This window comes from Salvelinus alpinus, chromosome 15 (genome assembly GCF_045679555.1).
Source record: "Salvelinus alpinus chromosome 15, SLU_Salpinus.1, whole genome shotgun sequence".
Lineage (NCBI taxonomy): Eukaryota > Metazoa > Chordata > Actinopteri > Salmoniformes > Salmonidae > Salvelinus > Salvelinus alpinus.
The window spans coordinates 41609035-41627901 of record NC_092100.1 but is presented as its reverse complement, the minus strand read 5'-3'; the positions used below and the strand labels follow the sequence as shown (position 1 = coordinate 41627901).

The following is an 18867-nucleotide window of genomic DNA, read 5'->3' as shown; positions in this document are numbered from 1 at the left end:
CTCTCTCCTGGGTTGTTATTGGTCTGTACAGAGGGCAGGGAACACTGGGCACATGGCTCACGCATCACTGTGTCAGAACGCATCAGAACGAGCAAAGTCAGAGTACGGAATATATATATATATATATATATATATATATATACAGTTGAAGTCTGAAGTTTCCATACACTTAGGTTGGAGTCATAAAACTCGCTTTTCAACCACTCCACACATTTTAAAAAACTATAGTTTTGGCAAGTCGGTTAGGACATCTACTTTGTGCATGACAAAAGTACATTTTCCAACAATTTTTTTATAGACAGATTATTTCACTTATAATTTACTGTATTCCAGCGGGTCAGAAGTTTACATACACTAAGTTGACTGTGACTTTAAACAGCTTGGAAAATTCCATAATTCATTTGAGTTAATTGGTGACATCATTTGAGTCAATTGGAGGTGTACCTGTGGATGTATTTCAAGGCTTACCTTCAAACTCAGTGCCTCTTTGCTTGACATCATGGGAAAATCAAAAGAAATCATCCAAGACCTCAGAAAGAAATTGTAGACCTCCACAAGTCTGGTTCATCCTTGGGAGCAATTTCCAAACACCTGAAGGTACCACGTTCATCTGTACAAACAATAATACGCAAGTATTAACACCATGGGACCACGCAGCTGTCCTACCGCTCAGGAAGGAGACGCGTTCTGTCTTCTAGAGATGAACGTACTTTGGTTGCGAAAAGTGCAAATCAATCCCAGAACAACAGCAAAGGACCTTGTGAAGATGCTGGAGGACACAGGTACAAAAGTATCTATATCCACAGTAAAACGAGTCCTATATCGACATAACCTGACAAGCCACTCGGCAAGGAAGAAGCCACTGCTCCAAAACCGCCATAAAAAAAGCCAGACTGCAACTGCACATGGGGACAAAGATTGTACTTTTTGGAGAAATGTCCTCTGGTCTGATGAAACAAAAATAGAACTGTTGGCCATAATGACCATCGTTATGTTTGGAGGAAAAAGGGGGGTGCTTGCAAGCCGAAGAACACCATCCCAACCGTGAAGCACGGGGGTGGCAGCATCATGTTGTGGGGGTGCTTTGCTGCAGGAGGGACTGGTGCACTTCACAAAATAGATGGCATCATGATCACAAAATAGATGGCATCATGATGATGGAAAATTATGTGGATATATTGAAGCAATATCTCAAGACATACAGTGGGGCAAAAAAGTATTTAGTCAGCCACCAATTGTGCAAGTTCTCCCACTTAAAAAGATGAGAGAGGCCTGTAATTTTCATCATAGGTACACTTCAACTATGACAGACAAAATGAGAAAAACAAATCCAGAAAATCACATTGTAGGATTTTAATGAATTTATTTGCAAATTATGGTGGAAAATACGTATTTGGTCACCTACAAACAAGCCAGATTTCTGGCTCTCACAGACCTGTAACTTCTTCTTTAAGAGGCTCCTCTGTCCTCCACTCGTTACCTGTATTAATGGCACCTGTTTGAACTTGTTATCAGTATAAAAGATACCTGTCCACAACCTCAAACAGTCACACTCCAAACTCCACTATGGCCAAGACCAAAGAGCTGTCAAAGGACACCAGAAGGCCTCCTCCACGTCTCCTGATGTACTGGCCTGTCTCCTGGTAGCGCCTCCATGCTCTGGACACTACGCTGACAGACACAGCAAACCTTCTTGCCACAGCTCGCATTGATGTGCCATCCTGGATGAGCTGCACTACCTGAACCACTTGTGTGGGTTGTAGACTCCGTCTCATGCTACCACTAGAGTGAAAGCACCGCCAGCATTCAAAAGTGACCAAAACATCAGCCAGGAAGCATAGGAACTGAGAAGTGGTCTGTGGTCACCACCTGCAGAACCACTCCTTTATTGGGGGTGTCTTGCTAATTGCCTATAATTTCCACCTTTTGTCTATTCCATTTGCACAACAGCATGTGAAATTTATTGTCAATCAGTGTTGCTTCCTAAGTGGACAGTTTGATTTCACAGAAGTGTGATTGACTTGGAGTTACATTGTGTTGTTTAAGTGTTCCCTTTATTTTTTTGAGCAGTGTATATATATATACATACAGTTGAAGTCGGAAGTTAACATAAACCTTGTCTTATGTCAGTTAGGATCACCACTTTATTTGACTCCAACCTAAGTGTATGTAAACTTCCGACTTCAACTGTATGTGGTAGGGTCTACAGACAATCACGAATTACAAAGGGAAAACCAGCCACGTCACAGACACCGACGTCTTGCTCCTGAACAAGCTAAACACCTTCTTCACCCACTTTGAGGATAACACAGTGGCACCGACGCGGCCCGCTCCTGACGCAGACCAGCTGGCTGGAGTGTTTACGGACATATTCAATCTCTTCCTATCCCAGTCGGCTGTCCCCACTTGCTTCAAGATGTCCACCATTGTTCCTGTACCTGAGAAAGCAAAGGTAACTGAACTCAATGACTTTCCCCCTGTAGCACTCACTTCTGTCATCGTGAAGAGCTCCTCACCTCGACCTAACCTGACACTCTAGAGTCCCACTTCAATTTGCATACCGCCCCAATAGATCCACAGACGATGCAATCACCTTCACACTGCGCTATCCCAATCGGACAAAAGGAATACCAATTATAAGAATACTGTTCCTTGACTACAGCTCAGCCTTCAAAACCATAGTGCCCTCCAAGCTCATCATTAAGCTTGGGGCCCTGGGTCTGAACCCTGCTCTGTGCAACTGGGTCCTGGAGTTCCTGACGGGCTGCCCCCAGGTGGTAGGAAACAACACCTTGACTTCTTCTGATCCTCAACACAGGGGTCCCACAAGGGTGCGTGCTCAGCCCCCTCTTGTACTCCCTGTTCAGCCATGACTGTGTGGGCACACACGCCTCCAACTCAATCATCAAGTTTGCTGATGACACAACAGTAGTAGGCCTGATTACCAACAATGATGAGACAGCCTACAGGGAGGAGGTGAGGGCCCTGGCCGGATGGTGCCAGGAAAATAACATCTCCCTCAACGTCAACAAAATGAAGGAGCTGATCGTGTACTTCAGGTGGAAAGCTTCAAGTTCCTCAGCGTACACATCGCCAACAATCTAAAATGGTCCACCTACACAGACAGTGTGGTGTAGATGGAGCAACAGCGCCTCTTTAACCTCAGGAGGCTGAAGAAATTCGGCTTAGCCCCTAAGACCCTCACAAAATTTTACAGATGCACAATTGAGAGGATCTTGTCTGGCTGTATCACCACCTGGTATGGCAACTGCACCACCCGCAACCTCCGGGCTCTTCAAAGGGTGGTGCGGTCTGTCCAACGCATCACTGGGGACACACTGCCTGCCCTCCAGGACACCTACAGCACCCAATGTCACAGGAAGGCCAAAAAGATCATCAAGAACATCAACCACTCTAGCCACGGCCTGTTCACCCCGCTACCATCCAGAAGGCGAGGTCATTACAGGTGTATCAAAGCTGGGGCCGAGACTGAAAACAGCTTCTAATATTCAAGGCCATCAGACTGTTAAATAGCCATCACTAGCCGGCTACCACCCGGTTACTCAACCCTAAACCCTAGAGGCTGCTGCCCCATGTACATAGACATGGAATCACTGGTCATTTTAATAATGGAACACTGGTCACTTTAGTAATGTTTACATACTGCTTTACTCATTTCATATGTATATACTGTATTCTATTCTACTGTATTTTAGTCAATGCCACTCCGACATTGCTCGTCCTAATATTTATATATTTATTAATTCCATTCTTTTACTATTAGATTTGTGTGTATTGTTTTCAATTGTTAGATACTACTGCACTGTTGGAGCTAGGAACACAAGCATTACGCTACACCCGCAGTAACACCCGCAGTAACATCTGCTAAATATGTGTATGTGACCAATACTTTTCATTTGATTTATGGACATTATGTGAATAGAAAACGTGTGTACATCAGTAGTTATATAAGATGAGCCATGAGGAGAATACAGTATATACATTTAAAGTGGGTAAAACAGTATGTAAACATTATTAAAGTGCCCAGTGTTCAATAACTCTATGTACATAGGGCAGCAGTCTCTAAGTTGCAGGGTAGAATATTGGCAGGGTAGCTGGCTAGGATGTCCTTGATGATCTTGTTGGCCTTCCTGTGACAAGGTGACTGTGACTTAGGTTCAGTGCAGGGTACTGGGCGGAGGCTGGCTAGTGGGGACTTTTTAACAGTTTCATGGCCTGGAGATAGAAGCTGTTTATCAGCTTTGATGAACCTGTACTGTCTCTGCCTTACTAGATGGTAGCGAGGTGGCTGAGATCCTTGAGTTGTGTGTTAATTGTGTGTGTGTTGCAGCCAGCTGTTCTCTCTCTGTTTGTGGTGTCTTTAATTGACCAGGCCAAAGGTTGTCGGCTCATTTGTGATTCGCTCCGTTGAGTCTAAGGAAGAGGAATGAGAATCCTGTCCTTCTCTATGAGCTGTCACATGCACACACTTTCACACATATTCACACACACACACACACACACACACACACACACACACACACACACACACACACACACACACACACACACACACACACACACACACACACACACACACACACACACACACACACACACACACACACACAAAGACATGCACGCACGCACACACACATAGGGCTCCAATTTCCCTCCACCACCCTCTGTGCTTCAGAAGCTCCTGATACAGCCAGCCCATTAAAATCAGTGTGTCATTGGAAAACAAGTTCCTGCATCTAGCCATAAAAAGCCAGGCTTATTCTGAGCTGTCCAATAATGATCCATCCCCTAATTTATTCTTACTTTCGTCAAACACAAAAATCCCTTCTGCATTTTCATTAGATTTGGAGTCTTGAAAATGTTACTTTGTCTGTATTTTCTCAATTGGGGTGTGTGTGTGACACGACGTGTAGCTATGTTGTGGACCATTGTCTGCAGTAACCATGGGAGCGGAGTGCCTTTGCTCACAGACAGTGTGTGTCAATGCTAACATCAGTGCTACAGTACATTGTATACACCCTTTGCTAAAATCCCCTCAAGAATTTTCTAACGCCATTCCAATCTATTTCTCACCTCTTCCTCCATCCAGATCAATGGCGGGGAGATATGTTAACCTGGCTGGGTCAAAGAGGCCACTTTAATGTCGGGTTATAGATTGAGGTTATAGATTGATACAGCCCAGGGTACAGCTAGGCTAGGGATCAACGTGTGTGTGTGTGTGTGTGTGTGTGTGTGTGTGTGTGTGTGTGTGTGTGTGTGTGTGTGTATGTGCCTGCATGTGTGCGTATGTGAGTGTCTGAGTGTAGGTCAATATCCTTGTGTAGTGCTAGTGCCAATCTAAGAAGTGTCAGGAGTGCTGCTGGGGTTTGCTGTAACAGTACCAGGCCGTGGAGCAGCCTGTATCAAATCATAGTGATAAGCTGAACACACACACACACACACACACACACACACACACACACACACACACACACACACACACACACACACACACACACACACACACACACACACACACACACACACACACACACACACACACACACACACACACAGAGTCGCAGAGCAGCTCCAATGAACCCATTGCCTCTTGTCAAACAGCCTAGTTCCCTCAAGTCTTTATGCATGTTGTGTGCATGTGCACCAATGTGGATTTCTGTTCTCGAGCTGTTAGAAACAACCCAGTGTAGCCATCCCACAAAACTCGCTGGCACGTTCTACTGCCAAGCAGAGAAATAGCAATTAGTATGCTACATATAAAAGCCTGACCTAGCAACAGCTTTCCTATCTCCCTGTCCCTCTCTCCCTCGATCCCTCTCTCATTTTAATTGAAAGAAACAAAGAGTATCTTGCATCACACCCTCTGCGAGGGTGAGGAGAGGGATGTTATATAGACATTTCCAGAACCTCAAGTGTGAAATGGCCAGGGTGATGATGAAGCATTTCTCATACAGCTGTAATCCCTTTATGACTCATACCAGCTGTCAATCACTCAGATGTAGCACTGGGAGTGGCTGGATCTGAAGAGATGTATAACAAGTAGACAGGACTCTTTAGCTCTGTTGGACCAGGAGTTATTTTTGGGATCAGATGGTCAGGGGAAAAAACACAGGTGTACAGCGAGGTTCTTGCCTAGCAGGTTTTCTGGGTGTCTGTGTAGGTGTGTTTGATGATGTACTCACATATAGTCTAATGAAACAAAGTGCGAACAGTGTGTTCTGCCCTCCAGAACACGTGGGTTGATGTTTTCACTGTTTCTGTGTGCTGATGAAAATAGAGGAAAACATTTTGATTCTGTTACCAGTTAATTAATAATACAACATGTTTAAAATACTGGGCCTGTTGCACCTCAATAACAACGACAAAAGCATAGTCACTACAGGCAGCAACTTTCTAACACAGCTCACAATCTTCTTACTAAATCCAGTTTGTCAACCTTAGTTATATTCAGTGGTGGAAAAGGTACCCAATTGTCATACTTGAGTAAAAGTAAATATACTTTAATAGATAATGGCTCAAGTAAAAGTGCAAGTCACCCAGTAAAATATTACTTGAGTGAAAGTCTATAAGTATGTTGCATTAAATATACTTAAGTAACAAAAGTAAATGTAATTGCTAAAATATACTTAGTATCAAAAGTAAAAGTATTAAACATTTCAAATGCCTTATATTAAGCACACCAGATGGCATCATTTTTTAAATTATTTTTAAAATGTACTAACGAATAGCCAGGGGCACACTCCAACACTCAGACATAATTTACAAACAAAGCATGTGTGTTTAGTGAGTCTGCCAGATCAGAGGCAATAGGGATGACCAGAGATGTTTTCTTGATAATTGTGTGAATTAGACCATTTTCCTGTCCTGCTAAGCTTTCAAAATGTAACAAGTACTTTTGGGTGTCGGAAAATATATGGTGTAAAAATGACATTATTAGAAATTAATTGAAGTAAAAGTTCTCAAAAATGTAAATATTAAGTACTACTTATGTAGTATTTTCAAGTATTTGTACTTATGTACTTTACACCACTGATTATAATACAGGCCTATTTATAAATTGGACTCTTACAACTTTGTATTCCTCCCTTAGTTTGGTACAGGTTGGGTTGCCGAGTGAAACTGTGGATGCGTCCCAAATTATCCCTATTTAGCACACTACTTTTGACCAGAGACCTCTGGGCCCTGGTCGAAAGTAGTGCACTGTACAGTATTGGGAATAGGGTGCTATCTGGGACACATCCTGTGCCTTGGTGTCCTTAAGTTATAATTTGGATGACTATAGAGTAGTGTTGTTTGTTATTATACTATGGGTGGGTCTAATCTTGAATGTTGATTGGTTTAAACCGCATTCCAGCTGGTGTCTATGCCGCAAGTTTCCACCGGCTAAATCTATGACGTTAAAATGCCTATTTACTCTGTTCCATCTGACTGCGCAATCCACTGTCTCATCAGCCCAGCCAAGCGATTTATAAACTTTATCTCCTCTATAAAAAGCATCTACAAATGATCACACATTTACTTTAGACTAACATTTAGTTTTCAACAGTGGAGAGTTGTTTAAACCTTGCTGGTTGTCTCCGACATTTGCAAAATTGTTTCAGTATTCAAATTCGATCTCCAGCTGTCCCATAGTAATGAACATGTCGGAAGTTGGGACGAGAAAGACAGGCAGCGTTTCTCAGCCAGTCGAAATCATGAATCAGCTGGCATCATTTTTATGGATATATACAAAGAAATGTCAATTGAAAAAGGTCAAATTAAACGAAGTGCAGCTTGTTTGCAGTCTTTCCAGCTTCAGTTTGAAGTGATTGTGTTAGCTGTGTTGTTGGCTAGCTCCTTTCAACAGTGTCCTGACGAGTGAGCACATGTTCTATGCCAGGTGAAATCGTGCCTCATTAGCTCAATGTTATGGATGTATCCAAATAAATGTCACTAGAAACACCTTAAACAAATGCAATTGCAGCTACTGTGCTGTTATTCTGGCTGCACTTTTTGACGTGACTGTAAGTTAGCTGTAGTTGGCTAACAAGCAAGCAAAGGATAAGAACGTTGCCAGCCATTATGGCAATGGAACATTTAGAACGAATGACTGGGTCGCGTCCATAGATACAGAACAAAAGGCTGAATGACTGGGTCGCGTCTCTAGCAACCAAACCGATAGAATGAACTACCCGCTGGCTTGGGTAGCAACCCTAGATGTGTGTCGGGACTATATCTTGTGGAAGGATGAAAAAGTATTTATACATTCCTCCAAATAAAGTTTTTAATGAAAATATGTAAATAATTATTTGAATATGTTGGTAAACCGTTGTATAAAAGTGATAATACCCCCGACGCCAGTGTTTGGAGGATATATTGGCACGGGCCTAACAACATCCGTGACAATACAGTTGAAGTCGGAGGTTTACATACACCTTAGCCAAATACATTTAGACTCAGTTTTTCCTAATGTTTTAGGTCAGTTAGGATCACCACTTTATTTTAAGAATGTGAAATGTCAGAATAATAGTAGAGAATTATTTATTTCAGCTTTTATTTCTTTCATCACATTCCCAGTGGGTCAGAAGTTTACATACACTCAATTAGTATTTGGTAGCATTGCCTTTAAATTGTTTAACTTGGGGCCTCCCGGGTGGCGCAGTGGTCTAGAGCACTGCATCGCAGTGCTAGCTGCGCCACCAGAGTCTCTGGGTTCGCGCCCAGGCTCTGTCGCAGCCGGCCGCGACCGGGAGGTCCGTGGGGCAACGCACAATTGGCATAGCGTCGTCCGGGTTAGGGAGGGTTTGGCCGGTAGGGATATCCTTGTCTCATCGCGCTCCAGCGACTCCTGTGGCGGGCCGGGCGCAGTGCGCGCTAACCGAGGGGGGCGGGTGCACAGTGTTTCCTCCTCCGACACATTGGTGTGGCTGGCTTCCGGGTTGGAGGCGCGCTGTGTTAAGAAGCAGTGCGGCTTGGTTGGGTTGTGCTTCGGAGGACGCATGGCTTTCGACCTTCGTCTCTCCCGAGCCCGTACGGGAGTTGTAGCGATGAGACAAGATAGTAATTACTAGCGATTGGATACCACGAAAATTGGGGAGAAAAGGGGAGAAAAAAAAGAAAACAAATTTGTTTAACTTGGGTCAAACATTTCGGGTAGCCTTCCACAAGCTTCCCACAATAAGTTGGGTGAATTTTGGCCCATTCCTCCTGACAGAGCTGGTGTAACTGAGTCAGGTTTGTAGGGCTCCTTGCTCGCACACAGTTTTTGAGTTCTGCCCACAAATTTTCTATTTGGGATTGAGGTCAGGGCTTTGTGATGGCCACTCCAATACCTTTACTTTGTTGTCCTTAAGCCATTTTGCCACAACTTTGGAAGTATGCATGGGGTCATTGCCCATTTGGAAGACCCATTTGCGACCAAGCTTTAACTTCCTGACTGATGTCTTGAGATGTTGCTTCAATATATCCACATCATTTTCCATCCTCATGATGCCATGTATTTTGTGAAGAGCACCAGTCCCTTCTGCAGAAAAGCACCCCCACAACATGATGCTGCTACCCCCGTGCTTCACGGTTGGGATGGTGTTATTTGGCTTGCAAGCCTCCCCCTTTTAACTCCAAACTTAACGATGGCCAAACAGTTCTATTTTTGTTTCATCAGACCAGAGGACATTTCTCCAATAAGTTTGATCTTTGTCCCCATGTGCAGTTGCAAACCGTAGTCTGGCTTTTTTATGAAGGTTTTGGAGCAGGGGCTTCTTCCTTGCTGAGCGGCTTGTCAGGTTATGTCGATATAGGACTCGTTTTCCTGTGGATATAGATACTTTTGTACCTGTTTCCTCCAGCGTCTTCACAAGGTCCTTTGGTGTTCTGGGATTGATTTGCACTTTTCGCAACCAAAGTACGTTCATCTCTAGGAGACAGAACGCGTCTCCTTCCTGAGCGGTAGGACGGCTGCGTGGTCCCATGGTGTTTATACTTGCGTATTATTGTTTGTACAGATGAATGTGGTACCTTCAGGTGTTTGGAAATTGCTCCCAAGGATGAACCAGATTTGTGGATGTCTACAATTTCTTTCTGAGGTCTTGGCTGATTTCTTAAGATTTTCCCATGAAGTCAAGCAAAGAGACACAGAGTTTGAAGGTAGGCCTTGAAATACATCCACACGTACACCTCCAATTGACTCAAATGATGTCAATTAGCCTATCAGAACCTTCTAAAGCCATGACATAATTTTCTGGAATTTCCCAATCTTTTTAAAGGCCCAGTCAACTTAGTGTATGTGAACTTCTGACCCGCTGGAATTGTGATAATTTGAAATAAGTTAAATAAGCTGTCTGTAAACAATTGTTGGAAAATTTACTTGTGTCATGCACAAAGTAGATGTCCTAACCGACTTGCCAAAACTCTAGTTTGTTAACAAGACATTTGTGGAGTGGTTGAAAAACGAGTTTTAATGACTCCAACCTAAGTGTATGTAAACTTCCGACTTCAACTGTATATCCTCCAAACACCGGCTCCTCGGGCATTATCACTTAAGTGTGTCCTTCCCAACCACAGTGTCAGAGCCCAGCCAGCCAGCCAGCCCAGCAGCACATGTTTTACATTCTAACTCATTAGTCTATTGCTGGAGTGCATCAACAAGTTCAGCCCTATCCCACTTATTAAAGATCAGACAGGGTCATTTCCATGTAAAAGACCCATGAGCAGCAACATGTGATATTCTTAGGATCATGTTAAAATGGCTGTCAAATGAAAGCTAAGAGTCTATATTCCTTTGAAATTAAGGTACAGTGCTTATACACTACCGGTCAATAGTTTTAGAACACCTTCTCATTCACATCTACTCAAGGATTTTTTGTTATTTTTACTATTTTCTACATTGTATAATAATACTGAAGACATCAAAACTATGAAAAAACTTATATGGAATATGATGGAGTGCTGCATCAGATGACCTGGCCTCCACAATCCCCTTGACCTCAACCCAATTGAGATGATTTGGGATGAGTCGGACTGCAGAAGGAAGGAAAATCTGCCAGCAAATGCTCTGCATATGTGGGAACTCCTTAACTAATGTTGGGAAAGCATTCCAGGTAAAGCTGGTTGAGAGAATGCCAAGAGTGTGCAAAGCTGTCATCAGGGCAAAGGGTGGCTATTTGAAAAAATATATTTTGATTTGTTTAACACTTTTTTGGTTTCTACATGATTCCATATATGTTATTTCCTAGTTTTGATGTCTTCACTATTATTCTACAATGTAGAAAATTGTAAAAATAAAGAAAACACTTGAATGAGTAGGTTTGTTCTTAAACTTTGTACCGGTAGTGTGTACATTTTCCAACAATTGTCCATCCTAAAAATTAGGAATAAGCAAAGGCTTTGATTTCTGGTCAGAGAGATAGAAAAGAGTTCTTAGAAAACATCTACCAGAAAAGTCTAAAAATTTATGAGAAACGTATGAAAACATAAGAATATTGAAGTAAAGACCCATGCTAACTAATATCAACACTTATATTTAGTTTCGGATAAATTTTTCTGCCTTCTCTCAGTTCAAATTCCATTACCAAAAAAACACATATCTTTAAGATATTTTCTCATTTCTCTCCGTCATGAGGAGGGAGGATAATGGAAGTTCACAGAAGTAAGATTTAAAGGTAGACCTATCAATGAGTTAGTGTTTTTACTGTTATGCATTTTTGTTTATGAATTATTAAGTGGTTAAAACTCAATTCCGTTACCAAATAAAATAAATGTAGAGTATAGTTCAGTACAGTACATTAAGGTAAAGTAGAGTACACTACACAGTAGAGCACACTAGAGTTGAGTACACTAGAATGTACTGAACTCTACTGTACTGTACAACACTTTACTGTACTGTACTCTATTGTACTCTACTGTGCTGTACGTTGATGTCTATGATTGGTTTAGATTTGGCCCAGACCGGACCAACCAAATTTGGTCTTGTTTGGGGGCAGATCTTATTAAAAGAATAGCTACTGTGTAGAATAATACCTAAATATGCAAAGAAGGATATTGCATATTTATACCTTTCTGTACCTATTTAAAGAAAATGACATTCATATCCAAAATTATGCATTTCTTTGTAGCACAGATCAGGGACCCATGATGAAATTCTGTTACTGCAATTCCGTCACCGGGTGTAAATCCACTTCACCCCCATTCTTCCTGCAGACATCTTTAACTCTTAATTTGGAGCAGAGATCTAACAGAGTTTTTGGAAAGCGTGGACACAAAAATCTGAGGGAGATTTTACCGTAATTCTGTTACCAAACTTTGCATCTGCACAGTTCTTCCAGTAAATGTGTTATGTTCTGTGTAAATTGTTAAAAGTAGTCATTGTGCATAGAGCTGTATGGTTTGTTAAACTTTAAAATCAATGTTTTTTGTTTGGCATACTGTTTGGCAATCTGAGTGTCTGTTACCGTTATTGTGGAATTGCCCACAGGCCACTATGCTTCTCTGCTGCTCTGCTTGTGGATCAATGGATCATACAATGGAAGAGCTTTGCAAATGTACTTGATGCCATACATACCCATATTGCCTTCTAAGGCAAATGGGTCATAGTCTACATAGGAATCTAGAAAGGAATCTTCACTATGCAATGATGCACGCATCATTTGTCGTTTTGTCGTATTTAGCGATAGGGAAATCAGAGGGAAAATGTGTGTGTGTGTGTGTGTGTGTGTGTGTGTGTGTGTGTGTGTGTGTGTGTGTGTGTGTGTGTGTGTGTGTGTGTGTGTGTGTGTGTGTGTGTGTGTGTGTGTGTGTGTGTGTGTGTGTGTGTGTGTGTGTGTGTGTGTGCTTGATGTGTGTGTCCTTATCTGCCCTTCTTTATATTAGCCAGCAGTAGACTGACTCAGAGACTGACTGTTATCACCATTATGACCCTTTCATACTTTCATATTGGTATTCATGATGCTATCCTCTGTTTTTATGACCTGCCTGGATACTGATATAGGAATGCCTTTAATATTTTCCATTTGGAGATAATAATAGCCTGCCTTTTGACTGTGAGATTATTATCTTTTGAATGCAATATCCTTCTACCGTTCAAGTTCTCAGATTGTACAATATCTCCCTCTTCCTCCTCATCTTCCTTTTCCTCATCTTTCCCATCCTCCTTCCTCATCCTCGTCCTCCTCCTCTCCTCTCCCCTCCACCCCTCTCCTCCATTTTCTCCTTTCCTCCTCCCTCTCTCCTCCTCTCCCACAGAGAGCCAGCTCCTTCCGGGGAACAACTTCACCACCGAGTGTAACATCCCAGGGAACTTCATGTGTGGGGACGGGAAGTGTGTCCCAGGCGGGTGGCAGTGTGACGGACTGCCCGACTGCTTCGACAAGAGCGACGAGAAAGGCTGCCGTGAGTACAGCTCCCTTTCACCATCTCCACTTTCTAATTCTCTCTCATTCTCTCTCTCTCTCTAAGCATTTTAAGGGAACCAGAGACCAGGTTTAGCCCTGCGCTTCTTGCTTCGCCCCTTCTTTCTTGTCTAGCCCCCCTCACCCCCATCCCCCTATCCAAACCCATAGCCCCAGTTTAGCACTTGGGGAAACTTAATACCATCAAAGCAATGGACGATTACGCCTCTGTGTAGAAATAGCACATTATAATGCTACTGTAACACCACGGTAATTTAATCCAGTAAAGTCATGATCCTACTAGTGTTGCTTGGCTTTGATCTTTATTGAGCTTTCGTCTATCCTGCTATCTCTCTCTCTCGCTCTCTCTCTCTCTCTCTCTCTATCTCCGCTCTCACCTCTTTATCCCCCCTCTCCACATAAAGATGGGAATGTTGATAAGCATTAACTTTGAGCTCCTGACATATTTAAAGAGGCAATCAGCAGTAGAAACAATAACAAAGCGTTTCCCCACCCCTGTTTTGGTAAAAAGCTGAGGGATGGGGCTGGATCTCAAATTCATAGACAGTGACAAGAACTGACCGTCCATGATATCCATGATATCCAAATGATAGTTTTAGTCATGTTTCGGGCCTATATACAGTGTTTGTAAACAAAGTAAATGTACACTAACATTGGAGTAAAACAACCTTATATTTTGGGTTCTGATGGGGTAAGACAGTTAACTAAGCACCTGAGGCATTTCTAAGTTATATTCTTCAAGAATCAATGGGTACATATCGTGAATTTACAAGTACAATAATGGATGTAGCAATTGCGGATTACCCCTTTAAGGGGAACTCCCATCTCAAGTGCATCAACACCCCCACCACACCCCGTCTCATTCTCCCTTCTTAAGTGAATATGTCTACAAGTATCAAATTTCTCTCTCTCTGTTGCTCGCTCTCTCTCGCCCCCTCTCTTCATCTCCAGGTGGGTTTTCCCCCTCATTCCCCTCTGATGACTGTTACCCTACCTTTCACACACCTAATGTTTTTTTTCTCCAATTAAGGAACATGTTGCCTCCTCATGTTGGGTGGGACGGGTGTTAGGTCCCTGCCAAACATCTACTCACCCCCTTCCCTTCTGGTTCTGCTGAGACTTTAAGACGCCTCTGGGAAATGTACATGTGGCTCAGCCCCAGTTTACATACCCTCCTAACTCTCATAACCCAATGCACACACACACACACACACACACACACACACACACACACACACACACACACACACACACACACACACACACACACACACACACACACACACACACACACACACACACACACACACACACACACACACACACACACACACACACACACACACACACACACACACACACACACACACACACACAGTCCTTCCCCATGTCCTCTCCTTCTTCGCCAACACTCTCTCTGTTTGCTGTGGCAGCTCAGGGAGTCACCAGACAACTCACATTTTGCCAACGGGACCCTGATTCCCAAGATGACAAGTCACACTGGAGTTGTTCATGGATTGTTGTTCTCTCTCTCTCTCTCTCTCTTTCTCTCTCTCTCTCTCTCTCTCTCTCTCTCTCTCTCTCTCTCTCTCTCTCTCTCTCTCTCTCTTTCTTTCTTTCTTTCTTTCTTTCTCTTTCTTTGTCTCTTTCTCTCTCTTTCTTTCTTTCTCTCTCTTTCTTTGTCTCTCTTTCTTTCTCTCTTTCTTTCTCTCTCTTTGTCTCTTTCTTTCTCTCTCTCTCTTTCTCTCTCTTTCTTTCTCTATCTTTCTTTCTCTCTCTCTCTTTCTCTCTCTCTCTTTGTCTCTATTTCTTTGTCTCTATTTCTTTGTCTCTCTTTCTTTGTCTCTTTCTTTCTTGCTCTCTCTTTCTTTCTCTCTCTTTCTCTCTTTCTTTCTCTCTCTCTTTGTCTCTTTCTTTCTCTCTCTCTCTTTCTCTCTCTTTCTTTCTCTATCTTTCTTTCTCTCTCTCTCTTTCTCTCTCTCTCTTTGTCTCTATTTCTTTGTCTCTATTTCTTTGTCTCTCTTTCTTTGTCTCTTTCTTTCTTGCTCTCTCTTTCTTTCTCTCTCTTTCTCTCTCTCTCTTTGTCTCTCTCTTTGTCTCTTTCTTTGTCTCTCTTTCTTTGTCTCTCTTTCTTTGTCTCTCTTTCTTTCTCTCTCTCTCTTTGTCTCTCTTTCTTTGACTCTCTCTCTTTCTCTCTTTCTCTCTCTCTCTCTCTCTTTGTCTGTCTTTCTTTTTCTTTCTCTCTTTCTTTCTTTCTCTCTCTTTCTTTCTCTATCTTTCTCTCTTTCTTTCTTTCTCTCTCTTTCTTTCTTTCTCACTCTTCTTTCTGTCTTTCTTTCTTTCTCTCTCTTTCTTTCTTTCTTTCTTTCTTTCTTTCTTTCTTTCTTTCTCTCTCTTTCTTTCTCTTTCTTTCTTTCTTTCTTTCTCTTTCTTTGTCTCTCACTGTCTCTCTCTCTGTCTTTCTCTCCCTTTCATTCTCTCTCTCACTCACTCTTGTTCATTTCAGTAGAACTTTTTTGGACAGAATTTTCCTCCTCCCTCCTCTCCTCTCTCAGCCTGAGGTCTCTGTAATCCATCTAACCCATCCCCTTCACTTCCATCACTTTACCTCCTGGTCTTGGCAGAGCAGACAGGTTAGGTTAGGCTTGGTTCTTCAGACAGCTCTCTGCTCTGTCAAGAGTTTTAACCTCACCATTGGACTGATGCTAACGTGCAGTGATCGCCTTCGTATGAAATCATTTGAATTGATGCTGAAACAATGTGAATGGGTTCGCATGAAGTTACTCTAATTGACACCCAAGCCGAGTGGATGCATTGGTATTAAAATACCTTATAGATATCCCTACTCCGTTGTCGGAGCATTTAGTTGTTTTTGTCTGTCTCCTCCTTGACACACACACACACACACACACATCAAATCAAATGTTGTTGACCTTACAGTGAAATGCTTACTTACAAGCCCTTAATTAACAATGCAGTTTTAAGAAAATACCTAAAAAAGAAATGTGTTAAAGATAAGAAAAACAAGCAATTAAAGAGCAGCAGTAAATAACAATAGCGGGGCTATATACAGGGTGTACCGGTACTGTGTCAATGTGCGGGTGGCACCAGTGTCGATGTAATTGAGGTAATTATGTACATGCAGGTAGGGTTATTAAAGTGGCTATTCATAGATGATACCAGAGAGTAGCTGCAGCGTAGGAGGAGGGATAAATAGTCTGGGTAGCCATTTGATTAGCTGTTCAGGAGTCTTATGGCTTGGGGGTAGAAGCTGTTTAGAAGCCTCTTGGACCTAGACTTGGTGCTCTGGTACCACTTGCCGTGCGGTAGCAGAGAGAACAGTCTATGACTAGGGTGGCTGGAGTCTTTGATACCGCCTGGTATAGAGGTCCTGGATGGCAGGAAGCTTGGCATCGGTGATGTACTGGGCCGTACGCACTACCCTCTGTAGAAGCAGTTGCCATACCAGGCAGTGATGCAACCCGTCAGGATGCTCTCGATGGTGCAGCTGTAAAACCTTTTGAGGATCTGAGGACCCATGCCAAATCTTTTCAGTCTCCTGAGGAGGAATAGATTTTGTCGTGCCCTCTTCACGACTGTCTTGGTGTGCTTGGACCATGTTAGTTTGTTGGTGATGTGGACGCCAAGGAACTGCTCCACTACAGCGATGAGACATGGTCAGGTCTCTGACCTCCTCCCTATAGGCTGTCTCATCTTTGTCGGTGATCAGGCCTACCTCTGTTGTGTCATTAGCAAACTTAATGATGGTGTTGGAGTTATGCCTGGCCGTGCAGTCATGAGTGAACAGGGAGTACAGGAGGGGACTGAGCACGCACCCCTGAAGGGCCCACGTGTTGAGGATCGGTAATCGGTAAATTTGGATGCCGATTATTATTTTTGAATTTTTTTACATCTTTATTTAACTAGGCAAGTCAGTTAAGAACACATTCTTATTTTCAATGACGGCCTAGGAATGGTGGGTTAACTGCCTTGTTCAGGGGCAGAACGACAGATTTTTACCTTGTCAGCTCAGGGATTCAATCTTGCAACCTTACGGTTAACTAGTCCAACGCTCTAACCACCTGCCTCACAAGGAGCCCGCCTGTTACGCGAATGCAGTAAGAAGCCAAGGTAAGTTGCTAGCTAGCATTAAACATTTTTTTTTTTACAATCATAATCACTGGTTATAACTACACATGGTTGATGATATCACTAGTTTATCTAGCGTGTCCTGCGTTGCATATAATCGATGCAGTGCGCATTCGCGAAAAAGGACTGTTGTTGCTCCAACGTGTACCTAACCATAAACATCAATACCTTTCTTAAAATCAATACACAGAAGTATATATTTTTAAACCTGCATATTTAGCTAAAAGAAATCCAGGTTAGCAGGCAATATTAACCAGGTGAAATTGTGTCACTTCTCTTGCGTTCATTGCACGCAGAGTCAGGGTATATGGAACAGTTTGGGCCGCCTGGCTCATTGTGAACTAATTTGCCCGAATTTTACGTAATTATAACATAACATTGAAGGTTGTGCAATGTAACAGGAATATTTAGACTTATGGATGCCACCCGTTAGATAAAATACGGAAAGGTTCCGTATTTCACTGAAAGAATAAACGTCTTGTTTTCGAGATTATAGTTTCCGGATTCTACCATATTAATGACCTAAGGCTCGTATTTCTGTGTGTTATTATGTTATAATTAAGTCCATGATTTGATAGAGCAGTCTGACTGAGCGATGGTAGGCACCAGCAGGCTTGTAAGCATTCATTCAAACAGCACTTTCGTGCGTTTTGCCAGCAGCTCTTTGCTGTGCTTCAAGTATTGCACTGTTTATGACTTCAAGCCCATCAACTCCCGAGATTAGGCTGATGTAACCGATTTGAAATGGCTAGCTAGTTAGCGGGGTGCGCGCTAATAGCGTTTCAAACGTCACTCGCTCTGAGACTTGGAGTAGTTATTCCCCTTGCTCTGCATGGGTAACGCTGCTTCAAGGGTGGCTGTTATCGATGTGTTCCTGGTTCGAGCCCAGGTAAGAGCGAGGAGAGGGACGGAAGCTATACTGTTACACTGGCAATACTAAAGTGCCTATAAGAACATCCAATAGTCAAAGGTATATGAAATACAAATCGTATAGAGAGAAATAGTCCTATAATTCCTATAATAACTACAACCTAAAACTTCTTACCTGGGAATATTGAAGACTCATGAACCACCAGCTTTCATATGTTCTCATGTTCTGAGCAAGGAACTTAAACGTTAGCTTTCTTACATGGCACATATTGCACTTCTACTTTCTTCTCCAACACTTTGTTTTTGCATTATTTAAACCAAATTGAACATGTTTCATTATTTATTTGAGGCTAAATTGATTTTATTGATGTATTATATTAAGTTAAAATAAGTGTTCATTCAGTATTGTTGTAATTGTCATTGTTACAAATAAATTAAAAAAATC

General features: G+C 42.5%; 1 protein-coding gene across 2 annotated transcripts in view; it reads left to right on the top strand.

Annotated features, from left to right (window-relative positions):
• The window catches only part of LOC139540100 (low-density lipoprotein receptor class A domain-containing protein 3-like), a 123946-nt gene that overhangs the window by 41045 nt on the left and 64034 nt on the right, over positions 1–18867 (top strand). For both annotated transcript variants that reach the window (XM_071343665.1, XM_071343664.1), the window contains exon 2: positions 13237–13383. In XM_071343665.1, coding sequence (XP_071199766.1) covers positions 13237–13383 — 147 coding nt within the window. The remainder of the gene's footprint in view (positions 1–13236; positions 13384–18867) is intronic.